General features: G+C 35.1%; 1 protein-coding gene across 2 annotated transcripts; it reads right to left on the bottom strand.

Moving 5' to 3' along the window:
• Positions 1-12,997: 12,997 nt before the first annotated feature.
• LOC133861691 (WAT1-related protein At5g07050-like) lies at positions 12,998-16,586 on the bottom strand. 2 transcript variants are annotated; one of them, XM_062297484.1, is made up of 4 exons: positions 16,266-16,586; positions 14,712-14,774; positions 14,495-14,611; positions 12,998-13,357 (listed from the first exon to the last, which is right to left on the bottom strand). In XM_062297484.1, the coding sequence occupies exons 1-4, from the start codon at positions 16,505-16,507 to the stop codon at positions 13,108-13,110; spliced, it is 672 nt and encodes a 223-aa protein (XP_062153468.1). In that variant the 5' UTR covers positions 16,508-16,586; the 3' UTR covers positions 12,998-13,107. The 2 variants fall into 2 exon arrangements, with proteins under 2 accessions (XP_062153468.1, XP_062153469.1); XM_062297485.1 differs by lacking the exon at positions 14,712-14,774.
• Between the last annotated feature and the right edge of the window lie 4,462 nt (positions 16,587-21,048).

The following is a 21,048-nucleotide window of genomic DNA, read 5'->3' as shown; positions in this document are numbered from 1 at the left end:
AACAGAAATTCCTGATGATTTCTTGTGCTTTTCTATTGGGTCATTGTTAAGATGATTGTGTATTTTAGATTGTTAATTTTGGAGTATCCTTGTGTTGTTGTTCGGTTGTTCTTCACTGATTTTGAATGGGTTTGTTAAAGCTTTGTAACAGATTTATTATCTGTTACTGTTCTACTGCAGAATTATGGAAATGGAAATGGATTTAGGAAGAGAGATGAATGGACGAATGAAGAGAAAAGTGTATTGATAAGGCAGAATTCGAGATCGCCACTCTCCAATGTTCAAAGAACAACCAAATACTCAACAAACTACCTCAACGTTCTCTAAGCTGGCCTTATATAATGGCCTACACCGACTTATACTACAACGCATAAAACAAGCATAAAACGCAAATGATAAAGAGGCCTCTAAAACGACATTGTCTAAGCACCGTTTGAAATCACCCAGTACTGCCCAGCTTCTAAGCAACACCTCTCTATACCACCAATAGCTGCCACGTATAAAGGAAATGGTGCTGCCACGTGTATAGGAGATGGCCCACTTGTCTTGTAAGAATCCACCTGTTACAAGACCCCCCTCTTTAGAACACCTTGCCCACAAGGTGTGCAATTGGATGAAGGATGCCCCTTTACAAGGGAAGACAAGACTATTGAAACACAAAAGCAGCCTTTTCATCTGATAAGCTAGCTGAATGCGTGCATCAAAATCAGCCAAGTCAAGCCTCTGATGTGAAGATTTGTCAGCTATTTCCTCAAGACTCGTCCTTCTGCAACACTCGCAACAAGATACCTTGAAGGTTAAACCCCACATACTGTCCAATCTATAAAGCAAAGTCTCTTTCACAACTAACTTCCCATCTCTTTCCACTTGCTTTTCTTTCCCATTTCCTCTTCCTCTTTCTCGTAGCCCTCTTTCTCCTCCTGGATCAAAAACCCAGCAGCCGCACCCAAGGGAGAAAACACCTTTAACCATGGCTCTAGATTCTGGAAAATGCAATTCCACCTTACCTGATTGTGACATTTCATCAAACCAAAATTCAATCACTGCCTGGTGTAATGGCGGCAACTGCCATCTTGTCCTAATGACCCCCCAATAAGATTCCCAAACCATATCACTCCTTAATTCCAACCCTTGTTCCAGCAATCCAGCAAACACCTTCTCATCATCTTGATAAGGCCAAACACTATCTTGGAAATTCTTCAAAGATGTGATGGGCATACCTTCTTGCAACTTTAATTTTTCAGCCTTTTGGGTAACTGTCACGGGTTCTTCATCTTGATAAAGCTCATCCTTGCCTTGAAATTTCTGCACCATGACATATTTGGGAACGATCCACCCCAATCTCTTTGTTTGAGGCATTTCGTCGAACAGTTGGCGGGTAACTTCAATTTCTTGTTGTTGCTTCCATTTTTTAAAAAATCTTGGTTGATCCGGATCTGCACCATTAAATTGAGGAACAAGGAACACTTCAATGACTTGATTCAGTGGCAGAGCTTGAGCGTGTAGCAGCTTGTGTCTAAATTTCCACCACCGGTACCTTAAGCTACACAAGAGTCGATGGGTAGCTTTCCATACCACGGTTTCAGCCCCTGCTAAATTTAGCTTCCCATGATTAAAATGTCTGAAAATGAGCCAACCCACTATGATCTCTACTTCCAACCCATATAGCATTTGCTGGATTGATTCAACATCAAACCCAATTGATTCCACATCAGGAAGCCACCAACCCTTCCACCCCATGTAGCAATATCTCATTGTTCCTCGTGCAACAACAGGCACCAAGAAAGATGCATAGCCCCCATTCGGTGTAGAATCTCCATTGAAGATGGTTACCAGACTGGACACAGCAAACTCTCTAATCTCTTGAGCCAGTTGTTGAATATGAGCCGCAAGAACTGCAGTGTCATACTTGTAAGGCGGCACCTCAGCTTCATTTGTACCCTTCAGCAATTCTTGAAGCTGTGCTATGATATCTGACAGTTGCCCGCTCCTCAAAACAACCGAGCCCGTCAAACCCAGAAACTGGCACTTGTCTCTGAAACCCGTACACCCAACCTTCAACATAATGCCTCTTTCCCAACCCTTAAGATATCTCCAACGCCATCTATGTTTAATGAAAATAACATGTACATCATCCTCATAATTTAAACAACTACTCTCTCGTAGAGATGATTCAGCTCCTTCTATATTTCCAGTATCTAACTTCTTTTCAAACTCACTAGCTTCAGAAAAAATCGCAATTTTTGAGTAATCCTTGGTTGCAAGTGACTCTGATGAAGGAACTATTTCATCCACTGCTCCTTGCCCACAACTGGTATCAAAAGGGTCCAGTCCAGTTTCATTATCCAGCAACATGTGCTCAGCCCAGCATAATGGTCCATTTGTAAAAGTTTCTTTAAGATGCATTATTTCTGCAACTGCCACGTAGTAGCCTATCTTCACACATGGCAGCTTCCAGGTTCTTCCATTCTCAATATTCGGATGCCACTTGTCTTTATCTTTATCTTTATCTTCTAGCTCAATATCGGGATTCCTCTTTCTTTTGTTTTCTTCTTGCTCCTGTTTTCCTTCTAGCTCATTCTCATTCCGCCTTTTGTAATGAAGCTTCTCCGCACATCTTTCACAAGTTACCAATTTCCCAAGGTCTTGTTTGTTTTCTCCAGCTTCAGAATAAGAAAAATTTACCTCATAACTTGTTAAGCCATCTTTGAAGAAGTCTTTGTCTAGCTCAAAACGGTACCGTGCATCTTCTTCTTCTTCCCCATGCTTCCACCTCCATCTATGCTTCTGGACCACCAATTCCAACTCTCCCAGCCTTTCATCAAACACGTGCTGCTCATTGATATCACCCTCTACCAGAATTGGAAATGGCTTCCCTAAGAGAGATTCTGATTCTTTCGGTTGAGGAATTTCATCGAGCAGGTGATAAGCATCTCCAACCGCATTTATGGCTTCTCCACCTTTCTTCTCCTCTTCTCCTTTCTCGTGGTAGGTAGTTGCAACCGGATCTGTTTCAGATTCGGGAATTGTTGTGTGTGTTGTGCCTTCAATTGGATCTGATTCTTGAATCAACGTGTGGTGTTCTTCGTCTAACTTGTCGATTGCATCACCTTTTTGTTCATCTGATTCTTGTTCAGCTTCAGGTACACGAATGATTCCATGATCTCCAAATCGAATGTGAATGAGTCGCACAAATTTCTCCCAATCAGCATCCATCGTAAAAACTCCACTTCTCTCCATTGTTTCCAACCAAGTTAAAGCCTCACCCTCCATGTGATATGAGGCCATCATATATTTGTGAAGATCGTTGGGAGTATTATAGTAGATGAAATTTTGCTGAAGCTGGAACATCCAAACCGAAAGGTTTTTTCCATCAAAATGGTGAAGATCCATGGATCCAAGGCTTCAAACAAGATCAAAACAATTTCCTCGTAGATCTAGGGCTCTGATACCAATTGTAACAGATTTATTATCTGTTACTGTTCTACTGCAGAATTATGGAAATGGAAATGGATTTAGGAAGAGAGATGAATGGACGAATGAAGAGAAAAGTGTATTGATAAGGCAGAATTCGAGATCGCCACTCTCCAATGTTCAAAGAACAACCAAATACTCAACAAACTACCTCAACGTTCTCTAAGCTGGCCTTATATAATGGCCTACACCGACTTATACTACAACGCATAAAACAAGCATAAAACGCAAATGATAAAGAGGCCTCTAAAACGACATTGTCTAAGCACCGTTTGAAATCACCCAGTACTGCCCAGCTTCTAAGCAACACCTCTCTATACCACCAATAGCTGCCACGTATAAAGGAAATGGTGCTGCCACGTGTATAGGAGATGGCCCACTTGTCTTGTAAGAATCCACCTGTTACAAGCTTGATCTCTAACCCCTGTTTTGGCCGATTATAGTTGTAAGTGTGAGTGTATATTGATTTTGATTTACTGTAGTTCTCATCTTTTCCAGCTGAATTAGTATGTCCCCTGTTTTGGCTATGTGTTGGTATTTTGGGGTGTTGACAGTTTTACGGTGCTCTAGCCGAATGGGTGGCTGTTCTTGAAATCTTGATGTGTGTATGCCTCTGCTGTTGACCGGATTGATTTTGGGTGATATTTTGAGGTTTAGGGGTATCTCTCTGTTTCGATGATGGTTTGGCCAGATCAGTTTTGGAGGTTTTCTATTTTCAGTTGAAATTGGTTTATCAGCATGAGTATTGTTTAATGTAGGCTTCTTTAGTGTTTAATTTTCCAGATTCTGAGACGTGGCCAAGCAATAGCATGGTTGATGATTTTTAGCTAAATCTAGGGGTTTATGATGGTTAAACATGCTAAGTTTTTAATATAATGAGTTTTAATGGTTAGACATGCTTCTTTGGGACTGTGTATAACTAATACTTGTGGATAAATAGTATTTTCAAAGGTTGGATCTTAAAAAGAATTGCAATATGGTTTTCAAAATAATCAATTAAGATTGTTATATAGTTGAAAGGTAGATTTGTATTTTAGAGTATTGTTCTATTAGTAGATAAGGAAATAATTAGGAGTTATTAGAAGATTTTGGTAAAATATTTGTAAAAATGATAAATCACCCTATAATGATGTGAAATTGACTTATTTAATGTGTAGAAGAGAGAACTGATAAAGATATCTTTTATATATATATATATATATTGCAGATGATGAGTTATGAGAACTGCACTAAAGGACTGTAAGTATTTCTATACTTACTGAGGACGAAGCTGGTAGAATGTTTCCATAATATTGTGTCTACTGTTTTATTTACTTGTTTGCGCATGTGACTTTGCATATTTTATTATTTTAATAATCTGTTTAATAACAAGCTGTAGATCTAGATCCACAGTGGTACATGACGATTCACTGATTGCCTAGGTGCAGTGAATATGGAAGTACCGAAAAAGTCTAGGTCACCAGGGAAGACCTAGGTTTCCGGGAGCCTAGGCTCCCAAAGAATATAATTAAAAGTTAAAGTGAGGAAACCCAGGCTTCAAATAAGACTCTAACCGTGCCTAGGCCAACAGACGAGTGGAAAAAGGGTAATACCTAAAACTTTGCATTTAAAACTGTCATATTATTATTTTATGGTTACGTTTATATTCGATATATGACTATGATTAGCTACCATTAATCACATATTGCGTATATATATGATTATAAAGTCATATCTGCATTATGTTGCATTTATTAAATAAATCAATATTCATTATATTATTAAAAACAGCACTCACTTAGGTTATTTTGTGTTTTTGTTTCTATATATATATTCGCGGAGGTTTAATAGATGAAGATTAGAACTCAAGAGGTTTAAAAGCTAAAGATACATATATTGTATTTTGTTTGTAGTCTTCTGTGTTTACAACATTTTGTGTTGATAAGATTGCTAAAATTTTCATGTATTCTTTTGTGTCACTATTGACACATGTTTCTTTGTATTTGTTCTAAGTATCTTCTTCATGATTGTCTAGGAGTATTTCAGTTAAAAGCTCTGTCGTGTTATTTAATCCAAGTCTGTTGGATATATTATATTCCGCTGTCAAATTTTAACTCTGATGATATCATAATGTCACGTGAAAATTTAAAATTTTCACTTACGCCTTTTTGTAAAAGGCGGGGCGTCACATTTGTTTTCCAATAAGTTGTGTTTCACCAATTCACCGATGATTGGGTGAGACCGCTTGCGGAGCGCTCCGATAGCATGCAATCGATAATGAAGACAGATATATAGAAAGTGTACAGTGAGGGATCTGTATAAGTATGTAGTCAGTCTTTGCCTAACCCCAAAACTCCAATTAACCATACCTTCATACACTTAGCTTCTGAAAAATAAATAATGACTTCTAAATTAATAATTGTATGTTCGTGTAAAACAAAATATTTTAATTGTAGAAAATAAAAAATACAAGATATTTGTTGATGAAATGTGGCAGCCAAACTCAGGATATCCATTATACCGAAGACAAAGTTAGTTACAAGACACTTATACTCACATATCTCTAATACAGTAGTCATACCTTTAACTTTGACATGAAGCCCATTGTAAACGTTTTCCAACCAAGTCTCCTACTTGAAGGGGTCTTCAATAGAATCATTTATCTTAAGGCCAACCCCTAAGATAAGCTTTACTTGAAACAAAGAGCACACACCGGCAACGATTAGAGAGCTAGCAGATCTTCAATTCTCTCTAAACACTCTTTTTAAGCACTATGGAATTCTATACTGAATTCTTACAAATTACAAGCCTAGAGCCATCTATTTATAGACTTTAGAAAACCTAATCCTAGACAAATTCGGACTCTGACTATGGAGCGTCCAGACGGTAACTTACCCACGTCTAGACGGTTTTCTGCAACAGCCTTTTCAAAATAGCGTAATTCTTCTCAAAACAGAACCATGTCCGGATGGCTTAGCCGAGCGTCCAGACGGTCTTCACTGTCACTCATTTCCGCGTCCGTAAAGGAAACCTGAAATATTCTGGAATGTTAGATAGAATCCGGACGTGTTACCACGTTGTCCGGACGTCTGGCAGAAACTTTTCAAATAATGTCGACTAAAATCTAACTCCATGTCGAACTCGGAGTAGCATGACCTAGTGTTCATATGTTGTTGCTTGGTCATCCGGACGGCTGCAACGCTGAAGCTTCTAGATACTGAGGGATGTCCGAACACTTTCAAAGGCCCGTCCGGATGGTTGCACAGGAATCGGTTGTTCTAATTTGAAAACTGCATGGAATCTTTATGGACATCTTCTAGAACCTTGTGACCAACACATGGCATGAAATGAGACACTGTCCATATAACATGAAGACTCTGAATAAAATTGATAATCCTGTTAAAAAGCAACCATTACATACAGTGTTTTTGTCAACTAGAATGTTACTAGTATAAATACTAACAAACTCCCACTGTAGCCATTCTGGGACAAAAAATACTTGACCAGTTTGAAAATATATTCCTAGTCCAAAAACAAAAAATACTTCCCATTTTTATCTCAAAAGAACAAAGGGTAAACAGAGTATAAGAGAAAAACCATAACCAAAAACCAAAATAAAACAAGAGAATAGAACAAGGTTAGGTCTTCAACAAGAAATCAGCACACACATGTATCTAAACCTGTGAAAACAGTCATATAGCTGGTAAAAAATACGCATACATATAGAAAAGAGTTAAGTAATCAATGACCATAAATTTTTCGCAGGTAGAGATATTTCAATAGTCAACTTAACTCATGCAATGCATGTGTGTGTGAAGGCTTTCTCAATAAGGTATAATCTTCGTTGATATGATTTAAAGCAACTGAATTTTCTAAAAAGAGAATTTTCATAGTTAGATCAGTCAAAAGTCAAACCTTGTCTTATTAGGGCCTATCCACCTTCATCTGATACTCTCCCTCTAAGAAGCAGCAATATGTTGAATTTTTAATTGCACCATGAATGACAAGATATATAGCTGAATCAGCACAGAAGCAATGAATTTATTCATATAATCATTAAACTCAGAAGTATAACTGTTTGTTTCTTGTTGATACTGCAACCTAGAGAGGAAGCCAGAATTTTTTGGGCTAGGTTCAACTAATGAGTAGGTCAATTTGACAATCTTAACACGTAAAAAAAATCTCTCTAAAAGAATTTCCAAAACCAGAAAATCAGAGATAAAAAAAATTAAAAAAAAAAAAAAAAAAAAAGATGTACCTTAGGGGAGCCTTAGATAGTGTACATTTTCATCGCATGAGAAAAGCAACTATCTAGTAATGATGCAGCAGGAAAACTTAGCACATATCATACTTAGAACTTAATCATTTGAATGCATATTCTATCAAAGCACAGAGAACTATTAAAACAGATAAATATACATGAAATAGCTGAAACCTTTAAAAGAAACCTTGCATCAAATCTCTTTTTTTCTTTTTTTTCTTTTTTTTTTAATAAAAAAAAAAAAAAAATCATGCATCTTACAGAAAAGACTAAATGAACAGAAGAGTTTGATCCGAGTATGAATTAGGGACATGCCTAGGACATGTCACAAACACAAATGGTTTTTTTGAGAGATTCAAAACTGCTTCCATCAATAGGTTTTGTGAGGATGTCAACCAATTGATTTTCTGTAAGAATAAAAACAAGAGCTACTTCCCTGGATTCCACAAGATCTCGAATGAAATGATGCCGGATGTCGATGTGATTGGCACGAGAGTGCTAAACCGGATTCTTAGAAATATTTATAACATTGGTATTGTCACAGTAGATGACCATAGTGTCTTGAGTGAAGCCATAATCACTAAGCAGTTTCTTCATCCGAAGTAACTGGGTACAACAACTTCCAGCAGCAATGTACTCAGCCTCACCAGTTGAGAGGGAAATCGAAGATTGTTTCCGACTCATCCAAGCCACCAGATTAGTACCAATATAAAAACATCATCTAAAGGTGCTTTTCCTATTGTTAGCATTTTCAGCCTAATCTGCATCAGAGTAACCTGCAAGTACAAGATTTGTTTCTCTAGAAAAACAAATACGATAGTTAACTGTATCATTTACATACATGATGATGTGCTTGACTACGGTGAGATGAGATTCCTTAGGATTAGCTTAGTATCGAGCACAAACTCCGACATTGAAAATGAAAGAACTTCCCAGCTTCAGCCAATACAAAACCCAATTTTCAAACCAACATCTAGAGAAGAGAATGTCTCAAAACAGAGCACATCTAGGAAGCCCACATCAAACAATTTAAGAGACATGAGTAATGCAAATAGAGAGAGAGAGAGAGAGAGAGAGAAAGAGGGGGGATGCCAAAGCAAGTGACCATAGCTTGCATTGTATGGTAAGTTTAGGACCCTTAGATTATATAAGGTTTTTTTTTTTTTTTTTTTTTTTTTTTTTTTTTTTTTTTTTTCAATATAATTTCAAAGTCATACCTCACTACATGAGACAATGACCCTTTATGGGTAATTCAAATTTCGATTACTTTATCAGACAATGAACCTCTGTGGCTGATAATCCTGAATTGAGTAACAAGTAAAATCTTAATTTATTTAAGCTTGCATATAGTAATAACCATATTATTTGCACATATATATTTATATAGTAATTCTGACGCCGGAACAGAATAGCGATTATTCTGTAGGCTAATCAACAGGCAATTTGTAAGGAAGAAAACAGGAAATTCACCCCAAAACTGAGAGAAAACTCTGAATTTTGATAAATTATCGATAACAATAAGCTGCTGAAAAACGCCCACAAGCCGGGCTTAAATAGCTGAAAATTAGGTCTTTAGAAGAATTTTGCCAAAAATAGCAAAATCCTGAAAAGCCTAATAAATCTCCTAAGACTTGAAATAAATACAAATAAGCATATTATGGAAATACTTTGTACCAAAGAATATCTCCAAATTAATGGAAAATACTTGGTGCCAAAGAATGACCATATTTTAGGGAAAAATAATAATAACTATAATACATCTTGACGACAACGTAAAAATAAATATGAGAATTCTTTAAAAGATGAATCAAGAGATTTGTCGATAGTCTCCTCTTTCCTTCTTGGTATTTCTTTTGATGGATGTTGACAACTTGGTAAAGAATATCTTCTAAATCACAATTTGCCAAAGGTCTCTTCTTTCTTTCTTGAGTAGTTGACCCTTCCCTTTTTTGCTTAAATCAAACCAATCACATCGCCACATCATAGATTAATTAATTCTATAGTTGCGTCCGATTTCCTCCTGCATCAAATCCAAAACTCTCATTACCTCATATGCAGATAGCAGATAATAATCGCAATAACCAAGCGGATACGGATTGTAATAGCATGATGCGAATGCAAATATTGCTAATAACCACGTCTGCATTTTCACCACTAAGTAAGGGGCCATGGTAGTTGAAGCTTAGATTAACGGTAACCATAAATTATTTTATTTAAATTTTCACACTCATACTCATACCCTTTTGTATGTCTTTGTATCACTCGCATGATTCTGTTAGTAGATAAGAGATTTAAAAATAGTATTATAGCCTTATAGGGATAAATTATGACGAGACACAGCTCCATTAATATTGATGGAGCCTCGCTCATTTCCTTATGTAATTGTAATATAAGTGAAAATGGTTTAGCCCCCATTAATATTTAAAGGAAATCATTCTATAATAATTTCTCTCTTGGACAAATAAATCTCTAATGCATTGTTTTGTTCACAGATTCTAATGATATATTGCTCTTAGCTAGGCAAATTAATTAAAATGAAGTAATTGCACTGCCCTGAACATATACAAATTTAATTTTCTTGTCTTATTTCAATACTTTCCTCTACACGTACAGTTTCCTCCGAGAGCTTATCCTGCTTCTCTTTTTCCTTACCCCATAGAGTTGCATATATACAAACCAAGAATTATCAATATAGCCCCGATAACACTAGAAGAAAAGCAGGAAAAATATAAGAAATATTAACTCCAAATTTGTACATTTCTCATTTTTTTTTTCTAGACAAAAGTAATCCACATTCACCTTCCCAAGTATAAAGCATCTCCTAAAATGAATAGGCCCATAATGGCTACATTTACAGTGGCCAATGGTCTAAACGCTGTCATGAAAACTGGTCCTTTTTTTTCTTATTGCCAACGTTTGAAGATAAACTGTAATTCCAAATATCACAACTCCCTGTACGAAATCATAAAATTAGGTTTTCATGGATGGCTGATCAGTATAAAAAGGAAAAGAAAAGAAAGAAGGGATGGGATTCATAAGCTCACACTATAGATTGGTGCAACAAGGGTGATTTACGTTCCATGACAATCTCCATGATGAAGCTTTATGATCCAAAATTGCTGTCATAATAGTGGAGAGAAAGGTGCCCGATAAGCACGTCAATGATATGTGAGATTTATTGGTGCGGGATACATCTTGATTGTAGCCGTCTGCAATAGCCATCAATTTTGTTCCTTTTTGAGTGGACAAGATTGACCAAAATCTTTAGATCCGATACCTAATTAAACTCATACATCTATATATCTACCTTATTCTATTTTGCACTAATTAATTTTATTCTATCTCTTCATTCAACCAAAATTTATGTTTTAACGAGTATATATGGTTTTATAGCTATTTTTAAAGTGTTTTAAACTTTACAAAAATAGTTTCATAAAGTAAGCAATACTTACCATTTGATTGTAATTAAAAATAATACTTTAATAGAAACAAGGATATATTGTAAGATTTTGGAAAGAGCAAAAATTAATTACATATGAACATAAAAAGAATCATAAAACACTTGCTTCTGACCATTATTGCTCTAAGTGCTTTTATTGAAGAACCAAAGTTCAACGTATGTAAATTTGTTCAATCTTACAACCATTAACATTAAAGTTGTGAATGGTTGAGAGTCGCGGGCTTATTTATAGACACTACAAGAGTCGCCGCCGATGATTTATCTAAAGTATCAAAGATGACAAGCCAGAGTTGACGCTAATAACATTATTATTTTTTATTATTATTTTTTAGGCATTAGCGTCAACCTAAGTCGACACTAATGTTACACCAGTAGCAGGGACAATTGGTTTTCTAAAGCCTTTAGCATTGACCCAAAAATATTATTAATGTCCCCGCTGTTGTGTTATCATCAGCTAATGATAATTAGCGTCGACATGTCGACTCTGTTGATCAACAGTGACAACTCAAAAATATTATTAGTAGTCGCCACTATTGAGTCATCATCAGCTGATGATAATTAGGTCAGCTATGGAAATTTTAGCGGCGACAAAATGTCACCTCTAATGAGCAATTTTTTTGTAGTGAGAAGGTCAAGACCCATATCCACAATTATAACGTTACTTCCTTCCATCAAGGGAGACAACGTTTAATGAAATTCAAGGGAAACAACCTTTGATCTTTAGTAGTAATCTATATTTTTAATTTCCCAACCTTTTAATTTAATAAAATATCTTTTAGAATAATATACTATATAATACATAACATATGTGACATGGTGGCCACTTCAAGTCTCCTCATTGGAGATGTGTTCTAATATTCTCTCACTTGTCTGAGTTGTCTCCCATGACACATCGATCTTTAGAACTATTTGGGTAGCTAAAACTAAACATGGTCATAATTTTTTTTTTCTTTGAATAAAAAAAAAAAAACACTACTCAAGCTTTAGTTTCATGTAGAGAGATACAATGCATGAATCATGGCGGTTATGTTTTCAGATCAACATTTCCTTCCATGTAATATACAATGTATTAATCTATCTTAACAATATAGATGATGCATTAGGTGTACATTCATGCATTTTTAGTTTCTCCAAAACCCTTTTAATATAGGCCTTATGAGACAAATCTAGAATATTTTCAAACCTGTCTCTGTGAATCTCTATGCCTAGGACATAAGAGGCTTCACCTAAGTCATTCATTTCAAAGTTATGGAAAATAAATTGTTTAGTATCATGTAGTAGACCCAAATTATTAGTTGCAAGTAAAACATCATCAACTATAAGACTAAGAAAACAAACTCACTCCCACTATTTTTGCTATATATATATATATATATGCAATTATGCACAATGTACTCTATAAAATGAAGTAATAACATTATGAAATTTTAAATACCATTGATGAAATGATTGTTTTAGTCCATATATATATAGGTTTATTTAACTTGCAAACAAGATAGTCACCTTGATCAAAATAAAACCCGTCGGGTTATTTCGTGACATCTCTTCTTCAAGAGTCTCATTCAGAAAAACTTTTTTCACATTCATCTTATGCTCTAAAGCAAAATAATTAGCTACCAATGTTGTGATTATTAATTTAAAGGTGCTTCACTTAACATAATTATTTTATTCAAAAAAATGCTTTATTTTTTCTTTCTTTCTTCTCTCCTTTCTCCTCTAACATTTAAAAATTCTTTCAAATATATGTTAAGAAAAAGAGATCGAGAGGAAAGAGAAGCTGCTGCTAGTACTCTTATGAGCAATAACTGAAACACTAGCATTCTTTCACTGATTGAGAGGATTCATGCAACCTTGGGAGTCGATGGTTCTTAATTTCTGTTCGTTGATTGTATATATAAACATAAGCAGTCTAGCTATTTTTTGAATATCTAGTCTAAATCACCTGTAATATGTAGAATGCTGACAGTGAAAGGAATGCAACGCCAAGCATGAGGGAGCCCTTTATTGAATCCCTATCTAGGAATAGTTTTGAGGAGGTGACATGTTGATGCGAGCTTCTAGTATGTAGAGAAATCACGGCAATCCCCCTGTATAGGGTCATGAGTATTGCACCACCAAAGGCAACTACAGTTCCTAATATCTTGGCTTGAGAACCACGCCTAGAAATCTCTAGTTTCTCCATCCTGCATATGCCAAGTCAAATTTAGTTGCCTCAAGAATCATTTGAATGTATAAACAAGACAAGACATGTCATCCGGATAAGGTTGAAGGGCCTCAAGATGGTCATGCCCCTTCCCTCCCTTTGCTGGCCGTTCCGTAGTTTGTTCCATTCTCGGAACTTTGTCTACTTTAACCTCTTTCTTTGGTGGTCTCTGTTCGTTTGATGGGCCAAGTGATTTATTTAACTAATTCCCAAGTACTGTTTTAATGATGGCTGTGTTGCCTTTGTTTTTTATTTTCTTGTAATTTTCTTCTTTTCGCCCTTGCCGACATTCAATAGAATAAAAAAGAAAAGAAAAGAAAAGAAAACGACAAGACATGTCATCATTTTTGAAGGGTAAAAGTATGGTTTCAAATTTTTCGTATATGGACAGGAAAATTACAAAATGAAAAAGGAAAAAAAGAACTGCTACATTGTCTTCCAAATGCACACTCTCTAACGTGGCATTGACATCACAATTGAATTTTGGATGAATTACTATTAAGTTTTGAACCCAATGATAATTTTCATTGTCACGTAGAGAATGTGTACTTGGGAGTGCATATAGCATTTCTCACCTGTGCTTATCAAAAGATAAAGCAAAGAAACTTTTGGATTTATAAATCAATCTTTCATCAACAAGTTGTATCTCTAATATTGCATGTACGTGTGTATTGTTTTATTATCTTTTTAAAGGAGGCAGTTTGTCTTGATGTGAGTATAATTGACCTTTCCTTTTGAAAAGGAAGGTAAACATTTCTTTCCTTCTTCTACTCTCAACATTACATCTATAAATGTTTTGTGTTTTTCTTTTGAGAAATATTAGAGTTCCTTATACTATTCTTTTGGGTTCTTTTTATGTTGACATGACATCCTGTTTTATTATTATTATTTTTTTAATAAAGACATGAGAAAGAGAGAAAAAAAAATCAAGCTGTAGTTTTTTTTTTTTCCTAATTAAAAACAGGATGTCATGTCAGCATAGAATTGAAGGACCCAAAAAGAACACTAGAATAAGCTCTAACATTTCTCTTTTTTTTTTAATTATTTGTGATCGAACTATATCCCTTTTTCAAGAAAGAAAGGCTCGGGCCTCCAATAAAAAACGAAGGACTCATACCTGCATAATAATGCTAAGATAAAGGTCATTGTTGGAGTCAAGTTGCCTAATGCAGATGCAATAGCTGGTGTAGTCTTTTCCAGTCCAGCGTAGAGCAGTGTCCTCCCTAGCACAGCTCTATATTCGAAGGTGAGAAAAAGTAGGATTTAACCACAAGGGATTATATTACAAAGCGCGCAGCAGCCATGACATTGTCATTTGCAGACAGTTTACTCACCCCAACACACCCAAAAAGAAGACATTTCTTAAGATTGGTACGCTAATTTTGCTGTCATTTTTCCTGCAAGCGAATATTAATGGTTGATTAATTATCACTAAGAACTCACACCCAGATTTATTTATTTGTTTCTTTATCGATACTTACTGTATTGACAAACGGAGAAGTAAATTTACAGTAATAAAGTATTGTAAATTACTCTTTTGGGGAGTAAATAACGTGAACAAATGTCATTTTGGCCACAAAAAAAAACTACAACAACAAGAGGAAGAGAGTAAGTTTCCAATAATAAAGCATAAGAAAATAGTGGGTATTAATATATTGGCTCAACTAGTAATATCTTTTATTGTTGAATCCCCGAAAAGGATATTAAAGGTATGAAGAAAGCTATATGGATCGTTTAAATATAATCAGGCCATTTAAAATTTTAAATGATATGACAACATGTTTATCAATTGCCAATATATATTATTAAATTTGTAAAACATTATTTATACCATAAAATGGTTCATCTCCATTTCAAATAAAATAAGGAGGATCTTGGCCCATCTTCTTAGTTGGGTAATGACCAATGGGTCCAAGGGACAGCCTCCAATAAACCTAAACAAAAATGAATATTACTTGCTATGAATACAAAAAGTTAAAATGGAATGATCGGCCACCGATTCTAAAAAATGTTCAGCCGGCCAACTATAAACAACAACCGGGAGTTGCTGAACACCCCAAGCGATCGTCAGCTGCCATCGGAATAAACCTTTTTTTTTTTTTGGTTAATTTGCAACCAGAAAAGAATAGTTATTTCATTGTTAGGTCTACTCCACATGCAGTAAGGTAGGCGCTAGCCTACTAGCCTTTAAGGCATGCGCGCTTGTTCTTTTAGTTTTTTGATTCTATATATGCTCGACCCAACTTCTAAACTGGACATTGTGATTCAATTACACAATGAGAAAAGTCTTTCTCTTTTCTGCTTTCCTTTCTGGTAAGAGCGCGCAGAAGAAGTTGTTATAAATATTTATAGATCGTTTTTTCTATGATGTGGCTAGCTAAATGGACCAAGTGACATAGTTTCTTTCATTTGAGTTTTAGGTGAGAGGTTCGAAACTCCTCCTTTTCAAAGTGAAAGTTTTATTCAGTTGCTATTATCTATATATGTAACTGTTTGCAACTGAGAATTTGAAAAGATATAACTTTTTAATAAGTGTCATTCAAAATCTATAAATGGATATATTTTCGCACGAATTTTATATAATTATTTTTCTCACTCTCTCAAGTCAAATACACAACTTTGTAAAGAAATTCTAAATAACAAGCTTCAAAATTTGTTATCTGCAGTTGGTGACTTTGTTGTATCCTGGAGGTGAATTGCTTGTAACCCGATAACAAACTCTTTCGAATGGGAGCAATTATTACCTTAAAGATAGTGTTCATACACGTCTCAAAGTCGCATTGATTTTTCTGATTATTGTTTCCGCTTAATTTTTCTCAACAGAAGTTACAATTGAATCGTCTAAAAGAATGCCAAAACAGAAGAGGGAAAGAGAAGGGTTTATTCACCTTTCAAACATAAACGCGAGAAGAGCAGTAGCCAAAGTTCCAAAAGCATGTCCATAGACAACAAGCACATAACGACTCATGCCTTTGTCTAGAGCGACCTTGGAGATTATATTGTATCCTGCAAAGCAAAAATTAGAGAATATGCAATAAATATATGGTTTCAGCTCTCCATACACCTCTTCTCTCTTAACCCTTCCTCTTTCTCCTCTCACACTCTCTTCCTGCTCTTCCATTTTCATCATTTCACACCAAAATGGCTTTACACTCTCTCCCTGCTCTTCCTGCTATATCATTCCCTGCTTATAAGCTCCATCTATTTCATGTAAATGCCGTTTCCAGAAAAGGTGATTCACATAACCTAGCTACCTCAATTAACTTTAAAATGACAAGTACTGCCTTGTGACTAGATTCAGTGGGAGAACCATGTTTCTGTCTTGGCCAATTATTGAATGAAAGCATAAGCTCCACCTTTTAGTCAAGCTCTTAGTATTGGTTCCATTACTATATATTTAATATCACTTCCAATTAATTAATAGTGTTTAATATGACATTATATTCGATCTATCATGAGAATATGTTGATGAAGCTTCTATATTTATGTTTTTCTTTAGTAAAAAGAACAATCACTATATATCGTATAACCTGGTTTTAGACGACAATAATAATCTAAAAAATAATGTTGTTTCCAACAAAAAGACTTTATATACCACATCTGGCATATATCCATTTCCACTGGGCGAGTGGCTTATATCTAGAACATATTCAAGTTTAATGGGGCATAATATGTTGCCCACTTAGGGCTTACGTACTATTAGAGTATGAGTTAAAGTCTAGACCAAAATCATCCAATCAACCTATTGCTAACTGCTTTGTCTTCCAATAAGTTGTGTTTCACCAATTCACCGATGATTGGGTGAGACCGCATGCAGAACGCTCCGATTAGCATGTAATTGATAATGAAAACAGATATATAGAAAGTGTGCAGTAAGGGATCTTTAGAAGTACGTAGTCAGTCTTTGCCTAACCCCAAGACTCCAATTAACCATGTGACTTGATTGTGTACAACTTGTACACAACCTGTTGTGCAAGGATCAGCTCCCTACCTTCATACACTTAGCCTCATTTAATTTGCGCGTGAAATTAAAATATTAGGGAAACCTTACTCCAAAAATGTACGCAAACCAACTTTATTAAAAGCTTACTTAAATAGTTAAATGTTTGGGGAAAATAGATTTTACCCCCCCTGAGTTTCAACCATTGGTAGAAGAGACCATTGGTCAAATTTTTTTTTCGTCTTTTGACGGAAAGCCAGTTGATCACTTGCGTCATTCAGACCTGAACTCTCCAAAATGTCTTTGAAAATTTTTAATATTTAATTTTTTTTTTTTTTAAAAAAAAGGAAAAACAAAAAATATGGTTTTGGGAGGGGGGGGTCAATTGAGCCACCCCTATGGGCATTTGAGGGTGGTTTAGCACCCCCATTGACCACAACCACCCCCATTTGGCCACATGGGATGGCATGCTGGCTGAATGGGGGTGGCTTGGCCAAATGGTGGTAGCTCTTTGAGGATGGTTTCAGCAACCCTAGTCTTTTTTCTTCTGTATTTTTACACATACACTTTACCCCTTGAGGACATTTTGGAGACTTCATCCCCAAAAGACCTACGTGCGTCACTTGTGTGTCATTTTTGTCAGGGAAGACAAAAAACGCTAACAGATGGGAAAACTTGTAAAGAGTATTTTCCCCATAAAGAAAATTATGAAGTTTACAATACGAAAATTTGCACAAGACAAGCCCAGTTCAATTTGGGATTATACATTTGAAACTCACGATTGAGCGGGGATAGTATGCATGCTCAACTTGCCAAATCAGAAGGGGTTAATCTGCAGTGTACTAGTTGAGCAGGGTGGTTTGGCTGACCCTTTTGGTTGAATGGGAGAAGACATTTTCAATAAAGCTCAATCCATTTGGGGTTAATTTGCGGAGCTATAGTTGAGCGGAGTGGTTTTCTCGCTCTTTCTGGTTGAATGAATTAAGAAGGATATTCAACACCTTTAAGTTGAACAAGGTAGGAAGTTCGACACAGGCTAAGGGAAAAACTAGTTTAGTAATTGTATTTATGTTTATATGTTTCATGTTCATGGAACATTGAAATCATAAAAGTCTATCTCATTTTTATTCATTCAGTAAAGAGGGATTTTCTTGCATTAACAAAAAGAGGAAAAATTTAAAGGACTCCCATACACATACAGCATAATTAATTGCATTTGCTTAATGAACGTGAACTCACAAGTTCCATCTGTAGATTGTTAAAATTTATAACTGTAGAGGATACAGACCCAAGAGAACCTGACAGTTTGGACTACTATCCTTAGAAATTGAAGATGACATAGTATTTTGAAACCCAAACGAAGTTTGATAGAGGTTTGATCAAGTTTGAATTGTAATAATATCTTTTGTATATGTTTAATTTAAAAAGTATGAAACAATGTAATAGTAGAATGTAAGCATAAATAAAGTTGTAAAGTTTTGTGAATAAATGTAAAAGAAGTTTTTAGTTATAGCTCTCGTATGGTTCTTATAGTTATAATTCCACCGTTATTCTTAAAGTTAAGTCATAGTACTAATACCTAATAAAAATAAAATAAATAAATAAATTTTTTTTAAAAAAAAAAAAGAAAAAAAAGAAGAAGAAGTTAAAAAAAATTGGGTGTAACACCTCTGCCTTCCCCTTTGGTGTCTATCCTTGTAGAATGGAGAATGGAAATTGTTAGAACAGTTTTCGGTACGGTATGAACGACATGTTCTTTGATATTTTTCACGCTCTTCAAGAATACTGAAAAACAACTAAAACTAAGAAACTCTTTAGAGGGTCTTACTCCGATGCCTAAATTAGCTTCTGAGAGAAAAGTATGCTCAATACATAAAATAATCAGTCTGTAGTTTATACTTGGGGTATGGGCCTATTTGTAGGCAAAAATGTGGAGTCAAACCTGAATTATGTTTTCTACTCCCACTTAACCTTGGAGTTTAATTTGGTCTCGGACTTTTATCCCAATTCAACTTGGAGTTGGACTATTAACCAAATTCTCCAAGGACTAATCCTTATTGGACCCGGACCGGAACTACTACTACCTCAATTCAACTTAGAGTATGATTATTTTCAATGACAGAAACCAACCCCTCAAGACTCGGCGAGAGGTTTGACACAATTTCAACGAAGATAATTAAGTATTTATGGAATCTTCATCTAACATCTTTAATGGTTAAAATATTTAATTATTATATAATTAAGCTCAAAATCTAAATAGTTTAGCATTTTCTGAAAGAAAAAAAAAAAAGAAAAAAAAGAAGAATTATCAAGGATAATGGTAGTAATTGAATTAGAACAATCAAAATCATGAAGTTAAAATAGTGAAATAATGGGAATGTTAGAAATTAATCTATTTCATCATTTTTAATCAATTTCTGGAGATAATGCACGGAAGTTAAGAGTGGCTACCTATGAAGTAGTAATCAAGTATATAATAAAGTGAATATTAATATATAAACCGAAAGATTAAAATCAACTTTTTGTTCTTCATATTTTATTGAAACTTCAAAATTCTTATTTATTATTTAGAATGATAAATTATGTATCGATGTTGTTTAATCATGAACAGATATTTATTAATAGAATTTGTTGATGCATGTGATCTCTTTTGAGTAGGCATCTTGAAAGTGACTTGTATTTTATGAATATAATATTTATGTAGTATCATGTATGGAAATTAATGGAATATATATATATGCATAAAGGTAAGATTTTATCCCCAAATTCTAAATTACACTCAAAATCTCCAAAGTCATATCAACAAAAAAGTCACGCCACCATGACTTTCTAATTCCACGTAGACTTCCGTTAACTACATTTGCTGAAGCATGTATAATAAAATAACAAGACACAAACAATCAATTATGAAAGATTTTACTATAATTTTTAAATTTCAGTGATCAAAACAGAATTTGGGTATTTTTCAGAAGCAAAAGCAATGAGGAGGTACGTTCCTTAAAAACAATATATGCCTAAAGTTCACAAATCATCAAGTTCAAAACTAGTGAATCAAATAATCTAGTAGATCTTGGCAAAAACTTTTGTGTATAACCTTAAACGATGATAATAATCTAAAAAAGAATGTTCTTTCCAACAAACAGACTTCACTACATCTTGCATATGAGTAATGATTCATTGCCACCCTTATGTGAGAGGGTGTTGTGCCAATGTTGTGTGGGTGTTGTGCAACAATCAAATCCCATATATATATATGAGAAATGATCCCTACACTCATTTCTCACAACAGCCCCATAACAAGCTGACGTGGCTGGTGTAAAAAAATAATAAAATATTACCAGCCACGTCAGCTTGTTGTGGGACTGTTGTGAGAAATAAGTGTAGGGATCATTTCTCTATATATATATATATAGAGAGAGAGAGAGAGAGAGTGCAATGAGGGATCTAAATAGGTAGTTAGTCTCTACTTAACTCGGTCCAAGGAAATTGTTGTCTCAGTAAAAAAAATGAGCACCGACTTAGAAGATTGGCATTGGTCGAACACCGATAGGCAAACTAGTACTGGCCGGCGATTCAAAAGGCGAAATTTGATAATCTATACTAGAAACTGATTCGAGCCGAAATGATTGTCATTAATTGGTCAAATTCAATTCTGTAAAGGAAATTAAATGCGCAGAAATCGCTGGCTCCGGCGTAAGTTTACGCTCTGACGTACACCAAGAGAGGCTGAG

The sequence above is a fragment of the Alnus glutinosa genome, chromosome 2 (assembly GCF_958979055.1).
Source record: "Alnus glutinosa chromosome 2, dhAlnGlut1.1, whole genome shotgun sequence".
NCBI classification, from domain to species: domain Eukaryota; kingdom Viridiplantae; phylum Streptophyta; class Magnoliopsida; order Fagales; family Betulaceae; genus Alnus; species Alnus glutinosa.
Note: the sequence above shows the minus strand (reverse complement) of the source record. Positions and strands in the feature narration are given on the sequence as shown.